Source organism: Colletotrichum aenigma (genome assembly GCF_013390185.1).
Source record: "Colletotrichum aenigma strain Cg56 chromosome Unknown KSG_Cg56_contig09, whole genome shotgun sequence".
In the NCBI taxonomy this organism is placed as follows: Eukaryota; Fungi; Ascomycota; class Sordariomycetes; order Glomerellales; family Glomerellaceae; genus Colletotrichum; species Colletotrichum aenigma.
In genome coordinates, this window is record NW_023500915.1 from 4,259,464 (window position 1) to 4,278,594 (window position 19,131).

General features: G+C 54.3%; 4 protein-coding genes across 4 annotated transcripts; 1 reads left to right on the plus strand and 3 right to left on the minus strand.

The window, feature by feature from the left end:
* Positions 1-1,191: 1,191 nt before the first annotated feature.
* CGCA056_v013826 (uncharacterized protein) lies at positions 1,192-1,521 on the minus strand (the record flags this gene model as incomplete). Its single annotated transcript, XM_037329068.1, has 1 exon — positions 1,192-1,521. One exon carries the CDS (start codon positions 1,519-1,521, stop codon positions 1,192-1,194), a length of 330 nt encoding a protein of 109 aa, XP_037173117.1.
* Positions 1,522-9,361: 7,840 nt separating this feature from the next.
* CGCA056_v013827 (uncharacterized protein) lies at positions 9,362-10,411 on the plus strand (the record flags this gene model as incomplete). Its single annotated transcript, XM_037329069.1, has 2 exons — positions 9,362-9,718; positions 9,902-10,411. The coding sequence occupies 2 exons, from the start codon at positions 9,362-9,364 to the stop codon at positions 10,409-10,411; spliced, it is 867 nt and encodes a 288-aa protein (XP_037173362.1).
* Positions 10,412-13,480: 3,069 nt separating this feature from the next.
* On the minus strand, positions 13,481-14,210 carry CGCA056_v013828 (uncharacterized protein; the record flags this gene model as incomplete). Its single annotated transcript, XM_037329070.1, has 2 exons — positions 13,481-13,778; positions 13,831-14,210. The coding sequence occupies 2 exons, from the start codon at positions 14,208-14,210 to the stop codon at positions 13,481-13,483; spliced, it is 678 nt and encodes a 225-aa protein (XP_037172612.1).
* Positions 14,211-14,805: 595 nt separating this feature from the next.
* Positions 14,806-18,021, minus strand: CGCA056_v013829 (Endoplasmic reticulum membrane protein 65; the record flags this gene model as incomplete). Its single annotated transcript, XM_037329071.1, has 3 exons — positions 14,806-15,477; positions 15,529-16,182; positions 16,234-18,021. 3 exons carry the CDS (start codon positions 18,019-18,021, stop codon positions 14,806-14,808), a joined length of 3,114 nt encoding a protein of 1,037 aa, XP_037172611.1.
* Between the last annotated feature and the right edge of the window lie 1,110 nt (positions 18,022-19,131).

Here is a 19,131-nt window from a genome sequence, read left to right on the forward strand (position 1 = left end):
TCGACGCAAGACCGTCTGTTGTCCTTCGCCTCTAGTAACGACATGGCCTTCTCATTCGTCGCCAGAGACCGCTTTCTGCAACGCTTGCTTGCCTGATAAGCACGCCAAAACCTGCTGGACGGGCAGCTGTGCAGGAAAAAGTGGGAGGACCGCCTTCTTCGATCCCCTCAGTCGCGCGTTGAAAGGCAAGACCGCCTCGCCGCTTTGGTGTCATTCGACTTTCATGGTTGTCATCTGTACCTCTTTAGGCCGGTGCTTGCGAGGAATGGATTTATCGTCGGCAGAGCATGATGAAGAGACGGTCAGCACCAAGGAGGAGCAGGAGGAGTCGGAGGAGGAGCCCGCAGCATGAGGCGCAAGACAGGTATCCGTTCTACTAAGAGGGGTCCCTGCAAGTTGTCCCTGTCGCCGTCTAAGCGGCGGGCCGGATTTCGCGACGAAATAAACGTAGACCAGCCTTGATTCTCTCTCTGCTCCCGGCGCGCGCACACAGAATGTCCACAGCGACTGACACACTTCTTTTTGCGCGCGCGCGCACACACAAATTAATCTTACAGAATATGGCCCATCCTATTGATGATCATGATCCAAAAGTAATACAATAGTTGCCAACCCAGATTTTCCACTTTCCACTGTCTTGAAATTTTGCAGAGAGGAAAAGGACCGTCCCGAGCGCAACCACACAGGAGACCAAAAAAAAAATGTGAAAAATGCAGCGAATGAACGGCCGTTACGTGGTTGAACTTGGGAAAACCCCCCAAGCTAGGGTTACCAGGAAAACCTCCTCTCCAGTCCCGCAGTGTCAAAGTCATACCTCTCTTTCCCCCTTCTTTTCTCACACCGGCATTCGGCTCTTGGTTCCTTCCCTTTTCGTCGTTGATAGGTATATCCCGCGTGAAGATCAAGGAGCCACTGATATAATCATATTAGCAAAGGTCTTGCGCGACTCGGCTTACCCCTGAACAACTTTCAACTGGACCCCCCATCTCGCCCGCATGGGACCAAAAAAAAGGTAAGAGCGCGATAATAATATCAGAGATTGAAAAAAGGAAAAAAAGGCTACAGCAGAGGGGTAAAAAAAAAAAGACGACGAAAATCAGAAAGAAAGCTTGAAACATGTCCAACTTACCAATCCTGGAAACCGAACTCCCCCTCTCTATATCGACCAAGCGGCCACAACAATCACGACGATCATATCGTATTTTGTCTGGTCCAATGCGATGTTTGCATCTCGTGGATCTGGCGCTGAACTTCTTGCATCTCGATACTTGTCCGCTCGATGGTCGCCTTGCGGTTTCCTTCGCGGTACCAGCGCTCAATGTCCCTCTGCATCTTGTCGACCCGGCGGTTTTTCTTGTCAATGTCGTAGCACAGCTTGCACTTGTCCGCCTCCTGGATCGTGTCGAATACCAACTTCAAGCCGCACGTTTCGCCTGTCCGGTACTCCTTGTTGCATTGTTGTTTGAACTGACCCCATCTCCAATACCCGCAAACCCAGCGCGTTTGGTAGAAATAACACATCTTTTTTTCCTTCTCCCCTCTTTTGCTGGCTGCTCCCGTTTCCACACCTTTTTTTGTTGTGTATCTTCGACTCGGTAGCCTCCCCCCTTTTTTGGTCCCCAAAAAGACGAGAGATGTCGTCTCCGGTTTTCGTTGTTCCGTTTCTTCGTTTCTTTTTCCTTCTCGTCTGCCGGTTTTATTCTCCTTGCGGGCCGGTCCGTGGCTGGCTAGCTGGACAAGGTAACTAGCTCGTACGTCGATGCAAAAGTGGTGGAGAACGTCGTTATGGAGGAGGAGTCAAAATGGTGAGGAGGAGAAATGGAGGAGAAGCAGCAACGCAACCCGAGAATGGAGTAGAAGTGGCTCGTTTCGGGGTTCTCGGTAACGATATGAAGTCACTGGTGACGGGACTGAAGCAAGATCAAAGGTTTGTTAGCCATCTTCTTATTTATCTTTTCCACTCCTTTTTCGTGTGTGTATTTTTTCCCTCTGCCTTGCCTCCCCATTCTTGTAGCTCGCCCGCAATGAGCGGTGCCCCCCTCCTCACATCGTCCGCTGCAAATATGCAATCCCATGCAGATGCAATGATGTCTTTTGACATTTGCATCCAATCATGGTGCCGCCTTTTCAGGGGTAGCTTATTTTGACTTGTCAAGGGGATTCAACCTGGACGTGGGATGGGCAAAGAAACATGAACCAGGAAGCCGTCTAAGGAAAAGAAACAGGTCGGGAAGGGGGAGGGGGTGTAAACAGAATTTTCGTTGAAAGTTGACTGGACTGACTGTCTTGGTGGTATTATTGAGCAACAATGGCCGCGGGAAGCAGCGGGAAAGTGACAGCGGTGGTGGCAGCAAGTGGCAGGCGGCCAACAACCCGTTTCGGCAGAGGCGAAGAGTTTCGTTCGCAACCGCGATCGAGAAGTCTCTTTTTGGTGTTTGGCGCAAAAGCGGTTGGGCAGCAGCAGCCGGCAGCAGCAACTTTCCCTGGAATGATCTGAGGGGTGTGATTAGGGGGCGTGCGTATTTGTCTTCTGTCTGGAACGGGCTTTCGAGGTGAGGATGATTCGTTTCTTTCCGTTTTTGCTGTTGTGTCGTCTCTGACGGTTCGTCTGATATTCTCGGTTTCCCCTTTTGGTGTTGTCGTCTTGGGAGAGGTTGCTTTGTCGTTGACGTACTGTTTCTGCCCACGGAGGTCCTTGTCTACACTTCTTCTTTCGCCTCGTCCTGACTGGAGGGGGAATCAAGGCTAACTTATACTTTGTCAAAAAATACCAAGGTCATTCATTGGGGACCCGCACGATGTGTTGTCACGACCGGATCGAACGCATACGTCCAGTTTATCCCATACGTTGCCCCTATACACACACACTACACCACCCAACATTCTACACTACACAACGCACTTACGCACATACATGCGTACATGATGCACATCCCGCTTTTACTCGACGATTGTTCCTATTCGAGATACTGGAGAAAAGAGGGTTCCGATTGTTTCTCGCCTCCCCTTATTCAATGTACACCTGCGTCTGCGGTCAACGAGACGACTATATCCACGGACCACGATCCACTGCGTCTATTCCGCGAATTACACAATATAGGAGGAACAAGAAGGAAGAGATGTACATGATTTTGCGGTTGGCAACTTGCAGCGGCTCGTCGTGGAACCGGTCTGGCTGAGCATGCGCAAGAGTGGTTGTCAAATCCGCCCCTGCAGATACAAACCACAGACATCGGACGATTGGACATGCCAGCAGCCGTCCAGCAACGGACTAACTCTTTCCTGTCTTTGTTCCCCTCATTGGCAACCATGAGACGTGTCTCCTTGCTTGCCACGTCGTTAAAATATTCGAATTGCTTCATCAGGGGACTCGACGTTGTCCGATATTTTCTCCACCTTCAGGGGTTTTCTTGAAGGAGGGGAGTACATGATCAATGGGGAGAAGACGTGTTCAATGAGCGATACAAGGATCCGCGGTCGAGAAGAGGATATGTTAGTCTGCGGTCAAGGACCGGGGAGAAGGAAGACCACTTGGATGATGTTGGCATGCGTCGGTGATGATAGAAGAAAAGGGGTTGGGAAGAAAAGACCACGATGCGTACCTGTCGAATTCAGGTACGAACTAACGCGTGTGGTGGGTGACATATGCTTCTTCCCCATGTCTCGTCCATCATTGGGCGCCGATATTCCATGTTCGAACCCGTTCAAACCCCTGGTTCATCTCTCGGTCAATCCCAGGTGGTATGGCTATATGGAATAATGGCAGCAGGTATTCTTCCTTTTTCCCCGTTCATGGTCTTTTCAATACCTGTGCCAGCCCGTCTGGGCTGCGATACAAGGCAACACACTGGTAAGGCGGACGGAAGCGCTCCACTACCTTACGAACATGCGTGTGTGAGTGTACTGCAGAAGTCTTGCAGCTGAGACTCCCAGGAACAACCCTGAAGTTGGGGAGGGCCTCCCGCTGCGGCCGCGTTGAGCGACAGGGCTAGATTAGCCTCCCGCTTCGAGGCGAGGCTTGCGTGTGGCCGGGGTGGGGGGCTTCATGTCTTGCCCTTTTGAACTTCTCTATTTTTCCTTCCAGGACGTGGTCATAGTTCGTCCTACAGGAGACAACTGTCAGCCCAAGAAGGCTGGTGGGGGTGAGGAATGTTCGGCCGTTGCGTCCAGAAGCGAAGGCCTTGGCGGGGGCCGTTTGGAAGCCGGCATGAACCGTTTCACTTTTCGCTGTACGGAAACGTTCGTTGGGCATAGTTTCTGCATCAATTTCAGGTGTGTTGGAGAAGAACAAGAAGTTCCTTTAGAGATGGAACAATCGAAGAAGCCAGCGACACCCATTCAGACTTTTTGCCTGCCGGGGGCGTCATTGACGTGACATGGGCTGCAAGGTTGACAAGACCCTCGCCACCATCCACCGAGACCAGCATCGGCCAAGTTGAGCCTAATTAAGTCTGGGGTTTACCTCTGACCAGGTACGAACGTCTTCAAGGGGGGAGAGAAGTTACCTTGAGATTGGGCACGGACGGACAGGATGATAACTATCCCACCCCGGATGAAGCCAGCTCAACATGCAGCCAACACCGATCTTAATACAACAGGTCCTTGGAGTCTTGCCTCCCGGACCAAGCTTGCTAGAGCCGGAAGCCCGTTTCCTGAGTCCTTGATGGACGAATCATTGAAAAAATTGGCCATCCATGCTAGATGCATGATGTGCTTGCCTGGTTAGGGATGTTCCTCTTGTCTCGCCTCACCGGGGATGGCCCCCCTTTTTTGAACGGGCCGGAGGCACCCTCTCGTCAATCATGCGGGCTACACTGCGCATCCAGATAAACCGTTTATGGAACTAGGAAATACCGCAGGCCGTCCCCCTCACATGAATATTTACGCTTATCCTGTTGAGGGTGATCCGTCTGGCTCGCTCGCTCACCGGCCCGGTCTTGGGTTACGGTGGGTGAAGGGAGTCGAGAACGGTCCTGAGGAAAGCCATTTGGGCGCTGGTTGCGGCCCTGGGCAGGGCAACGTGGCGACCGGCCGCTGGCCATGGCCGGATGTTCCACACTGCATTGCATTCGGTTTGCATCAAGGCTCCGTCAGAGAAAGCAAGTGTAGGTACCTGGGTTCGAAATACATGAATGGCATCCCTGAGATGAACTGCTCTGCACACTCCCCTCCACGGCCGCCGTGCCCTTGTACGCTCTCTCTTTCTTGTCGATCAGGCATGCGGGATCGTGATTTCTCATCTGCTGTTTAGCCTGTCCTCCTCGGCGCTCGACTGGTGGCTTGCCAGCTCCACCGGGCAATGCCTTCCGGTGGCATCCTATTGACTAGGCTGGCAGTGTCCCTACCATCTGCAGCTCACATATTGACAAACGGGTGCGTTCATTGGGGGAACACGACGTCCACTCCCCACGTTGACAGGATCATGAGAGGAAGGTGTAACTAGACGGCAGATCTACGACCGCCGTGAGCGGCCGTGGCAGGGCTTTGATCGTCAGGCATAACCTTGCATGAGACAGACAGGCTTGTCGAGAAAGGAATTGCGTTAGCTGTGTGCCTTGCTGAATGACAGGCCGAGGGAACATCAGGCTCCCGCGAAAGCGACCTGGCCCAGCCTGGGCCGGAGCGGGGACTTGATCTGATCCTTTGCAAGTATCCATGTCTTGGCATGTGGAATGACATGAACTACGGGCGCGGGCCAAGCGGCCCCGCGAACACCTCAACGTCGGCTCGACCCTTGCGACGGCTATTGGGGGTTCACTAGTAGGGGATTCCCTGCGTGAGCTATCGATGCGTTGTCAACTTGGAGAGCCGCTTACGGAAACGCTTGCGCTCGCGGTTGCGGAGGCTGTCTTGATGAGACGACGCGAGACGCCGTGCTCATACCACCAGTTCATCAACCTTGAAAGATCGGGTAGCGGACCAAGATGGGCGACAACGCTGCCGCCCTGCCCCCCTCTTTGTGGCTTTGGCGAAACTTCTGCCAGCGGGGCAAGGAAGAACTTTTTGTGTGAAGAAAGAAAATGAGCGTAAAAATGGCCCGAAATAGCGGCCAAGCGTAGTTCTAAGGCCGAGTGACCCGTGTTGGGTGTGGAGGTAACAGTCACCGGTGAGGTCGACCGACACCGGCCAGGCTCGGAAGGCTTCGACCTTGACGTGAGCCGGATGGACAAACGGGCCGTTCCGTTTGCCGATGGCAAGATGTCCAGCAAGTTGCCGTTGGGAGAAAAACCGACAAGAATGCTTGGTGAATTGAGGTGAGGTGGTATGGAAGGCGGTATGTCGTGCGACGGGGCGTCCGCCCATCGTGAGAAATGCCATGTTACCACTTGGGAACGGCAGGGTGAAAGAGGGCTAAGACGACTCTAGACACTTGTGCAGAATAAAGGCCAATCAGACGCTCCGAGTTTTGCAGGAAAACTCCGCAAGCCAATCCGAGTTTTCGGGATCATGCGAATCATGTGTTGAAGAATCGCTACGACTTTCTCTGAGGCGCGATTGGACATGAGAGGCGAGACGAGACGGAGATTAAGGCCAATGATGCGCACTAGAAAAGCACGTCAGTCGGCCAACCATGGGATCCACGAGATAGCAGGGTTTTGACATCTGGTCGGGACATGGGTCGCTAGCCAAGTGAGCAGAGAACGACGACGGGAAGAGTCGACGTCAAGACAAAGGCCAGGACGGGGGACGGAGCACTGGCAGGGGAGACGGTCGAGGTTGGCCGAGCAGGGTGGACGTGTTTCTGTTGCAGCCGCAACGAGTGTCATGTTGTGAGATGATTGGCTACAGGGTAGCTGCGAGGCGTTGGGTCGGAGAGATGGGCCACACCACCACAGCGAAGTTGATAAGAAATCGACAACACGCCATGGTTCTCGGTGGTCAAGACGGTGTTGTCTGGAGACCAACATCAAAGTGAACAGAACGGAGTTGACGGGAGTTGGCAGAATCTGGTGTTAGTGTCTCAGGAAGGCAGGTTGGGCTTCCCGCGGGGCCTGTCCGATGTCAAGGTCGTGTCCGTCTCAATCTTGAACGCCGTGTGACGACGCAGTATTGATGCATTTCGATGCTTCTGAACATCCAGCTCATGCAGCGGGACGATTGCTGCGGGTCTTGGAGCAGCGGATGCAGCCTGGTCTTGGAGGGAACGCTGCAGCAAGGATGCAAGCTATTTTCTGCTCCTCGCCGTCTTCCAAGCTGGCTTCACCGAATCATCCAACCAGCAAGTGGCAGGATGAATAGTTCGCAGGACTCTGCGTTGTCCAAGCCTGATGTGCGCAGAGTCGGCAAAGGGCAAGGCGACCCGACATTACGCCATGGTAAGATACGGACACGGTGACGGGGAAGCGAGTCGCGACGCGATGGCTCCCACACTCCGAAAGCAGTTCAAGTGAGCAGGGGACGATGGCTGTTGTCCGCACGAACTGCCAACTTGGTCAGAGGACGGCGCACGCCACGGTGGAAGGGCAGGGACCTGGGTGTTGGGGCTGGAAGCATGGTTATTGAATTGAAGCCCAAGTGTGCGACTGAGGGGAGTGCGGTGGACAAGTTTTCCGAGGGTAGGTGACAATTTTGGAGTATTTCCGTCGCAAAACAGGCAATGGGTGTGATGAGGTTGTTGACGGCCCATTTGGAGGCCATGTCTCCATGTGCTGTCCGCATCGGCGACCATGTCCACGCGGTACGGTCAGGGGCGAGCGGGCGGGGTATGTCTGGTGCAATGCTCTGCTATTTTGTGGGCATGGAACATTGAGAATGAGTCAATTGAAGCCCTTATTTTGGGAGAGATGGCTTGTGAGAGAATTGAGGAGGACATGTTGAGATTCGATGGTGGTTATGATTGAATGAACAGTAAAATAAACTGTGTCGGCGTGTGCTCTGTAAGGCGTTCACATACCTCCCTCCATATTGGTCAGTGGAGACTCCTAGTGTGAGAAGGACAGAAGAACAGGCGGACCAATCAGGGTGCTTGTGCATGATGTTTGCAACGCGTCTGCGTCTGTGTGAATAAGGTTTCCCATCATCCAGACTATCGACCGAAGGATGCGCGAACGCGCCAATTGCACGTCCCGATGGGATCTGTTTCTTTTATTATCGAGAACTCTGAAGGAATATCGGGACATTGTTTCGTTTCCATGGAGATATATCCGAATGTTGAAGCATTCATACGAAAGGTTGATGTTATGGTTTGCGGAGATGGCATCCGAGATATGCGATAATGGATAGATGTGATGTGCAATGCATAGACTGAGATATCCGAAGTGCATTATGCATCCAATGTGATGCCCCATACTGAGTATGCAGTTAATGCATTCTTGCACAACCGACCCACCTGGAACCACCAACCAGAAGCCCCCTTTGAGTACGTACCGATGTAGATACAGTGTGGAGTGCGACCGTTGACGGCTTCCCTGGGCAAAAAGACAGGAAGCAGGCACTGTGAACGCCCCTACCCGCTGGTGCCGTGTGACGCAGCCTGGAACGATGGAGGCGCAAGCTGCAATGCTGCACCAGCACCAGCACTCACTTCCATCAATGCATCTCACTCACTTCCGCGCCCGCGCCCGCGCCTCCCTCCGCCTCACCGAAGCACCCTCCAACCCCCACAACATCACGTCTGGTGTTGTTGATCATTCTCTTGCCGTTTCTCACACACTCACTCCCTCACTCCCTCCCTCGGTCAGTGACCATTGTGCGCCGAGTACCCATATCCAGCTCGGGTTGAAGGCACCTGCGATATCTGGACATCACATCGCCAGCTGGCCTTGCTTGCGACTACGACATCGGTCACTCATACGCCTCGTCGTCGCGGGGTATCCATCTCCTCTCATGATTCCTCCTTTGCTGGCCGCCTTCGCATAAGCGTTTCGGTTGGCTGCCTCTCGAAGCCATCAACAACTTGACGACCTTGCCGCCGTGCAGACACCGGCTACTTGACATCCGCCCGTCTATCGAGCCATCTCAACGGCCGCAAAACCCCGGGCCGTTTGGAGTTCGGCCGGGTCTAGGTCGGCCAGCAACCAACATCTTTTTCTTCTGCTACCGCGCGCAACCAGGCCACTCACACGGGGTCTTAGTCGTTCCAACCAGCACCACCTGCATTGTTTCTTCATCGCCTTGATCGGCGCCGTACTTCTCTCATCTCCGAACCCCCAGCCCACGGCGGAAGTCACCGGCTAACCTTGAACCTCCACCGTGACAAACAACACCACCACCACCACCACCATCACCCCCCGGCCGTATGCGCCAGCGCTCGCGACTATCTTCGCTGTAGTCTCTTGCCAACAAATACCCAGGACTCCATCACTCCCTCTGGACCTTTCATTTTTGTCACCATCTTGTCTTGCAGGCGACCGAGTCAGCCATGGACGCAATGCACGACGAGATGGCCCCAGAACAGCTCATCCCCCCGACCCGCCAGCTTGCAAACTCCCACCCGCAACTTGGCCATCATGAACTTGACCCTGCGCTTCGCCCACCAACCGACTCCCCGCCCTCGGCGGCCGCTGATGCCCGACCGTGGACCCAGATACAGACGCCGCTCCAAGTTCGTGACGACCAGCCGCAGCCGCCACCGCACCAGACCCTCGCGAACTCGTGCCTCACTTTGTGCCGACGGCCGCATCACCCTGCCAGCGTGTTCCTCTCAGATCTCCCCAACGAGCTCCTGCTTCACATCCTCGGCTACCTGGATGTGAACGATCTACTGTCCACTTCGAGGGTAGGCTTCTTCCCCGCGTTGTCGCTTCTGTGATGGTCCTCGATCCTTCGTCTTCGTTTCGTCCCAATCATTACCCTCTCCCCCGCAAGAATCTTTCTCTCCCATGTAATTACACGCACGCTCGTACCACTTGATCCGTAGTTTTTTTTGCTCTGTGTTTCGAGAACTCTGCTGATGACACAGACCAATCACCACCTGCGTCACCTGTCCCTCTCGCCCATTCTTCACCACTACCGCCTCCGGCACACACGTGCCATCTTGCCTCCTCTGCTGGCGTCCCCCTCTCGCCCGTCGCTGGCGGAGCTCATCGGCCGCTCCATCTTCCTCACGCACACCTCCGTCGTCTCGCGCCGTCTGGCCCGCTCCCTCGTGTCTATCCGGCTGTCCCGCCGCCTCGCCTCCCGACCCTCGGCCGAGGCTCTTGTGGAACGCGCCGTGCTGCCTCCCGAGTGCGTCCCGGGCTTGAACAAGCTGCAAGTGGCGCCTTCTCTCGTCGCGAAACGGCGGGCCATCGAGAAGGAGAGGGTCAAGGATGGTTTGAGACAATGGCTCGAGGGCGTGTGGAAGGGCGAGGTGCGACAACGAGAGGAAGGCGTCAAGAAGTGGGAGGAGAGCAAGGGTGTCGGGAGGGTCTGGCGACTCCGGCGCTTCTGGGAGAGGGTCTCGAGGGGAGATGGCGTCGGCCTCCGGTAGGCCTGTCGGCGCTTGTAAATGAACTGTGTATATGATTTTGAAGGGCTTGGGCTCTAGGCGTTAGCGTTCCGCTCTGGGAGCGGTCCAGGAGGCGTATGGTTGTCGTTTCGGTGCTTGCCTGTAATGATGTAAACGATAACGTGTGTCACGATGAATGGATGTTTGATTATCGGCAGTTTGCGATGCAAGATAGTTCAGTCGTGACACAAGTGAGCGACGAAAATTCGAGCGTATGTCTCGCTGACCACCTGGGTGGTTGCCATTGTGTAGCAGTGGCTGTTGCTTCACAAAGTTCTGCCATGGGAATAACATCTTGGTTGCGGGGATCCGAGACGCTGTTAAGTCACTGAATTGACTTCAGTGACGGCTTGTACAGCCAGTCACGACTTGAACGCAACCAGAGGTGCCTCATTGACCTCCAGCAAGCCTTCTCAGCAAGAGAGCTGCATCACATTTGGGCAGAGCCACACCCTCCGTCAACATTGCTCGGGGAGATCGCATGTTTCTACCGTGCCACAGCAAACATTGCTTGTCAACTCTTTCCACTGTCGTCCTTCTAACGACAATGGCGACGGTTTCGGTCATTGCACATAAACTGTCGCCATGTAAATATTGTGCGTATCAGCACAGAGGAGCGTAACAACAGGCCGATAGTCAAGTGCTTCAAGCGACAGAACGACAATTGCTTTATACATCATCAAAGGTGGTGCAGAAACGCCTTCATAGAGATTTTCGTGAACCTACACTGCAAAGGTGGCCCCCTGACCCGGACTTGGGGCTGTCAGGGGTAAGCATTTGCAACCGCCCAGCGTCGAAGAGATGGTAGAAAGCGCCCACCCAAGACGGTTTTCAGCGACTTGGCCATGAGGGCAATATCCTTTCAAAAGTGAGATCGATGTCTCTCACATAACTATGAATTGGCCCAGAGAACGCGAGGTGAGGTAGGCATGGATGGTGACGGACCATGCTGCTGGAAGGGTGCCAAGACCCCCTGAGCCCTTGCACAGAGAACTCCTACCAGCGCCAGGCGGGTCTTGGGCACATTCTGAAGCTCCAGAAAGTCAGTTCAAGTGACAAAAAGAAATCAACCTAGCTTCAGATGTGATGATTGATGATATTTGTACCCGTCTTTGAGATTGCCTACAGCCCGAGACCTATGAAGCCCGTTGTAGGTCTCGCACCTTGAGGGCATAAAAGCCAAGTGCCTAGCCGTGCTCTACAGGGTGCTTGAGATGGATTTGAAAAACAATTTAGCAGCAAATAGGGCGAGTCTCAGACACTGTAAACTGATGTACTCCTAGGCCCTCAAGGTTCTGGACATTGTAGGATCTTTCACAATAAAACACTTCAAGAATAGGGTCCCGTTCGGTGTCACCTACGTTCCTTATTGATGTTGTCGTACTCCCGGATCTTTACGCTTTGCACCTGATGTGTTGTTGCCATTGCCTGCTTTCTCAACGTCGTCGCGAGTTCGACCGAATTCTAGCACGGGCTGTCTACTTCACTTGCTAGCACGCTGTGAGCCCTGTACCCATGGTACGAATCTCGTCGCTTCTCCCACAGCCCGGTATGCGCATACGCTTCGAACTTCTTTCCTCACATCTTGCAATAGTATCGGCTTGATCCGAGTAGTTCCGTAGATGCTGCTGCAATCTCGGAGCGTGGCGACTTTGATCATTAGGCTGGAACGTTGAAGTCGCTTTCGTCGGTATAGGTTTCTTGTGCTAGACTTCATGGGCTAATAGGCTTCAGAATACTGGCATTCTAATTATGCGGTGTCTTCTCCTCGCTGCCTCCCGAGGTGAATATGCTTTCACTGATGGCAGCGTCCGCTCCCTGAAGCCAACTGGCGACATCGTCGTCAAGATACGGGAGCTCCTAATTTCCGTTTTTATTCAGAATGGTCCCCCGGAGGCATGGCACGACTTGTCAGAGCTCAAGGCGCCGAGCTGAGGGATGTGATTTCCGTCTCGCTACCCTTCTGCTGCCTTTGCAGTGTCTGGGGACCATGTTTACTGCGCAACAGGTAAGCCATTTGCCTATATACATCAGAGAAACACCCCTAAATTATTCAAATTCGTCATCCATTAAAAGCGTGCTGCCAGCGAAGAGTCCCCTACCACATTTACCACTGAAGCGGCGGCATTTGACTCGGGCCAGAAGCTAGCATACAGTGCATGTACCTCATTCCTATCGTCTCTGGTGCCCCTCCCTTGCGCGAGGTTCTTCAAATGCCAGATTTCCTCCGCGCTTCTTGCCCTGTAAGCTATCGACTTGCTCATAGATAGTGCGTAGTACCACAGGCACTGATGTGGGCAGCCAACATACGTCTTGCTCGTATGGTTCATCCCTTTAACGCTGCCGTCGGCGAAGACTTTGCCCCCGTCATTCAAACAGGGGTTCAGCTAGCCTGCATTCATCCCTTCAATACGCGGTGCTCTTGCCGGACAAAGGGTGAAATGAACTTTTGGAAACCAATTCGGTATTTTCAACGTCAAACCTGCATTTTCATCATGTTTTACGAGACCTTCTTGGCAAACATCAGAATAAGGTTGCATGCAGGCACAAAGATCGTTGGTCCAACGTCAACTACCGAGACAGCAAAGCGGGAGCGCCCGCGGCGCCGAGATGTTGGTTCACTCAGGGAAGAATAGTCAAGGGGCTAGCGGCAGAGATTCAATGATGCCGTACATCTCGACCGATGCACGTCGACTTTGTCGATTCGGAGGTTGAACGATGCCATATGACGGATATACCAAGGGCCAGAGTGCCGCCGTACGATTACAACCCGCGTCTTGTTCGTCACGTCCATCACGTCGCCCTAGAAGGATCGTATCACGGCACAATTTATGAGCACCGGCCCCTCGCGCGAATTATCAGAGGCGAGCAGAAACGATTCCTAACTAAGCTCGATGAAGCGGCAGGCTGACTACTCTAGAAGGAAATATGCCCTCCATTGCGCCTTCCACGACGAGCTCATTCTCCTTTCCAATTATCCGGTTGCTACCTCTGTCAATGCTGCTGTTCCTGTCCACCTCATCGTATCTTGCAGTGTGCCATAGCAGGAGATCACAACTTCTCCTTTTCTGGTGTATGGATGTGCAGGTCCCGGGGGGAGGCAGCATCAACCCTCGCGGTGGACTGGGGCTGATCTTGGGAGGACTCATCGGTACGGCGGGTAGTGTCCGAGGGTGCATTTTGACTGGAACGAAGAAGTTCACCGTCGGCAGCGGTGACGGAAGAAAGAGAGAGCATATCGCCTAGGTTGTTGTCGTCCTCTGGAACTGCCGGTCGTTCGGCCTGCTCACCCTGTTCTGCCTGCTTGGGTTGTGTGTCCTGGGCATCGGCCTTGACGAATTCCACAGACCTGTATGGGACTTGATTAGGTGACGGATGGATACGGGCAGGAAATGACAAACACCCAAAAGGCTATCTCCTCGTCGAGTTTGCGCTTCTTCTCTAGAACAAGCTGAAAATGCTCCTTCGCAAACCGAAGCTGGGTTTGCATGAAAGCCTGCTCGTGCATCGTAGCGGTGTCATGATACTGCTGGACGATCTCGCTATCGATGCGGACCACCTCTTTAGCGTGCATGACAGTGTCATCATTGAAGTTGAAGGGGTCGCAGGCCAGAAGTTGGTGCATACCAGCCTGATGGTCCGCGCACAGTCCCGGCTCTTTGAGGAGATCTGCGGCCATCTTCAATGCCTCAGCACGATTTGCATGGAAGTAGCGGTCCCAGATGTAGTTGTATCTATTCGTTAGGTCCTTAGTTAGGTCATCGACGTTAGGGGTCGCCATCGTGGGTTGACTGGTGTTGACCTGTGTGAGAGTGCGTTATGTTAATGAAGACGATGATGAGGCGAAATAATGGAAGAAGGTGGACTGGCTGAAAGAACATTTACGACCGGAGACAACGATGAAAGGCGCGTTGATGGAAAGTTCTGCTGGTGGGAGGTGCGATGGTAGGAGGTGCGATGGTAGGAGGTGGTGGATGGCGCGTTGGCGGAAGGAGTGTTGATCGAAGGTGCCTTCTACATCCAGACTGGCAGAATACGCCAGGAACCCCAGGCAAATGATGGCTCGAGAGCTGACGGGAGGGGCACCCGGACAAGGCGAAGTAAGAGCGTGTTCACCGGCCATTATTGATGCCAACGTTGACCGAAAGCCTATCCTCCCTAAACGCCTCTTGGATGAATTCAGGCTACTTCGTAAGAGCCAAGTTTCGATACCTATCATACGAAATCATAAATAGGATAATAAATCATACATCGAATTGCTAAACTGCATGCCCTAGTGAACAAGCAAGAGATAGGCAACATAAACTCCGTGGCTTCCCAGCTATGCAATGCCATGTAAACTATGCTGAACACGCATTCCTCCTAAACGCCGAAAACTACCAAATCCTCTTCGCAACCATTTCGTACCGGTAGACTCCGTTGTAGTCACTTTCTGGGGGCTTCTCTGCCTTTTGCACACGTCCCTTGCCACCCTTCAGTCCCTCCTTCTCGTCCGCATGGATCCACCTGCGTCTGTCTTCCGTCACTTCGATATGGCCGTATCCGCCCACACGCTTGCCCTTGGCATCGTAAGACTCGCGCTCCTCCTGACCCGTTGCCACCAAGTGCTCCTTACGCTTCATCTTGGCGTAACGGTTGCGAGAGTACCGCAGGAGGATCATACCCAGCAGGAGTTTAATGACGAGCAGGACGAGGAAGGCGATGAAGAAGACGACGATCATTGTCACTGCCGCGATGACGTCGTCGCTGGTCCAGGACCACCACGAGCGGGCCTTGACGCCGGGAGATGCGTACGGATAGCCGTAGACGGCGCGCCCCAGGGCGTCGCGCAGTAGTGTGTCGAGGCGGTCGAGAGCCGCGACCATGACTGGCGAGGATGGCGTCGCAGATTCGACGGAAAGCGATGTCTGTGTTGACTCCGGGAGTGGAGTAGGAATTCTTGTTGATAGGAACATGTGATATGTCTGTACCGATGCCCGGATGAAGAGACACGAAAGGGGGATGACAGCAAGGCCCAGTCGTCGAGTCAACGAAGGCGTGACAAAGGCCTGGGACGGTGTTAGGTTATGATCAAAGTTTGGGAAGGGGGCAAGGCATACATTTGTGTAGTAGTCCTTGCACAGGATATCGAGGATACGGCTGTAGAACGTCGGCTTGATGTTGTTGAACTTGTTCACGTAGGCATGCTTGATGGTGTCCACCAGCATCTCGCTGCCAATGACAATCAAGAAGGGGGACAGGACCTCGCCAGACCACACCCAGGATGGCAGCACCGTGAAGCTGAAGGGCAGGATGGACGGGCTGTGGAGGGGCATGGCGCCTCCACCCATATCGCTGCCACTCTCGGAGCCAGCGCCAGGCACAGACAGGCCGCCGACTTCGACTATGTTACGCATGCCGATGATCAGCAGCATGATCCAAAGCTGGAACCGCTCCACAATGTCGGCACACGTCAACTGGAAGAGGTTGTCCTTCTCAAACCGCTTGAACACGGTGCTCTTGATCTCGACGAACTGGTTCGAGATCATCAAGGTCAAGAGTGCGTTGGAGTATGAGTTGACAGCCACGTTCAGCGTGATGACCTGATAGTACAGAGAGACGGAGTGGATGACGTTGTAAACGAGGGCCAGAACAAACATGCCCATGGGCAGGAGGACTTTGGAGCGACCAGAACTGTTCCTTGATAGGGTCTCGGAACTGAAGAGGCACTCGAAAATGTCCTGCCCGAGAGCTGAAAGCAGGCGATCGCCGACCTACCATTCCGTTAGCAAAGGCTGTCACGTTGACGTCCGAAAGTTCCCTACCTCGAGGACATTGTAGATGACGTAGAGCTTGATGCCATCCTGCGCTCGAATGAAATGATACATCCGACTGGCGTCCAGCTTCATGAGAAACAGAGAACTACACAGTATTACGGCTCCCTGTAGTAGATCGGCCTTGTGGAATGAGGACAAGTTGGATGGGATCGACTTCGTCCTCCTATGACGAGCCTGCCGATGTCCGGACATGTGCGTTGGATGGTGACCGGCAGAGCCATTTATCTTATAAGTGACTCCATGCCCGTTACCATTCATCTTTACTTCTTGCTCGATAACCTGATTGCCGTTTGTCTCCGAATCGATGTTGATTGTGGGAACGTCGCTTGAGGATCTAATATCTGGGGTTACCAAAGGCGTGCCCCGGTGCGCTGGTCGGCTTTGACTCCTGTCACGGCTGACGAGGTGATCGGGGTCTTCATGCTGGGCCGAGGAGGTAGCTCTGGACCTGGGTCGTCGGGCTCTAGCCCATACTCTACCCAGTCCATGCCAGACATATCCGATCATCCAGCGCGCTTCCTTTGCCGCGAGATAGCCCCACCACTTGACCAAAACGCCCAAGGCAATGCAGAACCTCATGGGTAGAATGGTGAAATTGTAAAGCCAAGCATCGAGACAGGCCAGGGCCCCGAAATAGAGGGTCCGTTCGAGGAATGACGGCAGCAAGAGAACATTTTTGAGTCTTTCCCACTTGACGGCATATGACTCGTATGGAATATCATTAGTATGTGAGTGATGTATGTACAAAGGACTCGGTCGTTGGGCTGCCAGTTCTAGCTGTAGATGTGTTGGTATAGACATGGGCGGGAGGGGTATCGAAGGAGGCAGAGGCGAGGGCGGAAAGGGGTCATTTCGGGGAGCTTTGGATTGCTGCGACGACGGCGGCGGCACTTGGATCTGGGGTAATTTGGGCTGGCTCGTCGTCTGCGTCGGGGGAGGCAGAGGGCTGACAGCGTTGAAGTGGGTTGCCGCCTCGAGATTCAGGGGTGGCGGCCGAGCAACGGTGTAGAAGGAATTCCGGCGAGGAGAGGTGGTTTGAGACTGAGACTGTCTTCGGTTCGTCGGGGGCGTAGATAAGGTCCTTCCAGAGGTCGGGCGGCGCCATTCATCGTGATGTCGTGACCTGCTACCACCGTCCGTCACCGGCCCATTGCGCCGGAGGGTGTCCGGTTGGCTCAAGATCGACTGCCGAATCGCTTGCAGCTGCTCTGATATGTGCGCCGGCCGGTCCCCATCGCTTGCTGCGCCGTCTGCAACAAGGGCTACGGGCAGAGCTTCTGGATCCTGCAGCTGCTGCATTCCCGCCACAGACAACCTCCTAACATTATCGTGGCTCTGATTCTTCTTCATGGATGCGGAACTAGACCCGGCTCTCGCCCGCGTCTTCTGCTCTGCGCCCTCCTTGTGTTCGGCGTCCTTTTTCTCGACGGCGGTCGCAGGTTCGGATACGGAGGAAGAGTTGGAGGACTCTTGCAGCTCCGGCTTGCTGTGCGTCGAGGAGGCATCTGACGATTGCTCTTCGTCGGAGTGACCGCCGTGGATGGTAGGGAGTGTCGAGGTAGGAGGTGCGCTCGCAGAGACGCTGGGCAATGGCGGCATGGGAATGTGCGAGACTCTGATGTCGCATTTCGTGTCTACGGCATTGCGGTCGAGTGGCAGGCCGTCGGAGGGGAAGGCTGGCATGGCCGGGAAGGCCTCGACGGGCTCGGCGGCGGTATCTCCATACGATGCATGGTCCTCGGCCTCTCGCACTCGGTGGTGTTCGCCTTCTGCCATTCCCAAGCCCTTCACTGTGTTTCGTGGTCGCGAGGGATCGGCTCCATTCGCTTTTGACCGTCGGGGGTTCGTTGGTTCGCGGGAAAGCAAGGCGGACACGGATAAACGAATGAGGTAGTCCGAGGTATTTGGATCTAGGATTCGATAGGTCGAGATCAGGTCGTGTGCCGCACGGGAGTGAAGCGACGAAGCTTAGCCTTGCAGTTTGCAGTTCTTCGCAGATTGATGGAGTGGGGGGTTCAGGACACCAAAGACACGCTCGAACATTGAACGCTGAAAGTGTGCTGCCCAGCGGGAGGATCTCCAAAAGGACGACTGGGGATTGGACTGGTGATTGGCCCGACGGACGCTCAGACAGGGAAACCTGGGAAGCCACGGCAGACGAGAGCACTGTGGAGCACGCTAAGGGAAATTTGGATCTGGCCGGGGCCTCTGAATGCGCTGAACAGGTCCGCTGGGTCTTCCATTCCAGTTGGCAGTGGTCGCTGGTCGCTGGTCGCTGGTCACCCGCTGAGTGCCCGGTAGGAGTGACGTATCACACTGGGCGGAAAGAGTCTGTGCTCGAGCAGCAAGCGATATCGATGGGAGCGGTCTGAGTCAGCACGGACTTACGGATTTACCATTCCTTCACCTTGAAAAAGGCCGACAAGGTGAAGAAGCTCTCACCGAAACCGGACATGAAGTCGTGGTGAGGTGAACTTCACAGCTGTGGCTCTTTTCTCGGTGGGGAGGGGCGTCATTCCAATCCCAAGTGAAGATGCGACCTGCGACAGCCTTGCACCGTTTTTTCAGAGGAGACCCAAATATTTCTTCAAATGCCGAGGGATCGTCACCGCCAACACCATCTGGTACCGGGCCGCGATGGTGACATGCCCGCTCCAGAGATGGCTTCCGCCTTATTTCCGACACTGCGCGCGGGACACTGCCGCCCACCTCACGTCAACGCCGCGGCCCCGGCGCACTCAACACCCGTGGCCGTGGGCCTTCCAAGCATCCGTAGTACTGCCTCCATCTCAAGAGCCCCTCTTAGTTCCGTCCAAGCTAGGTACTCAAGCTTCCACTCTTAAGCACGTCTACACCCCTTCTCCCTAAACAGTATACCAAAACATC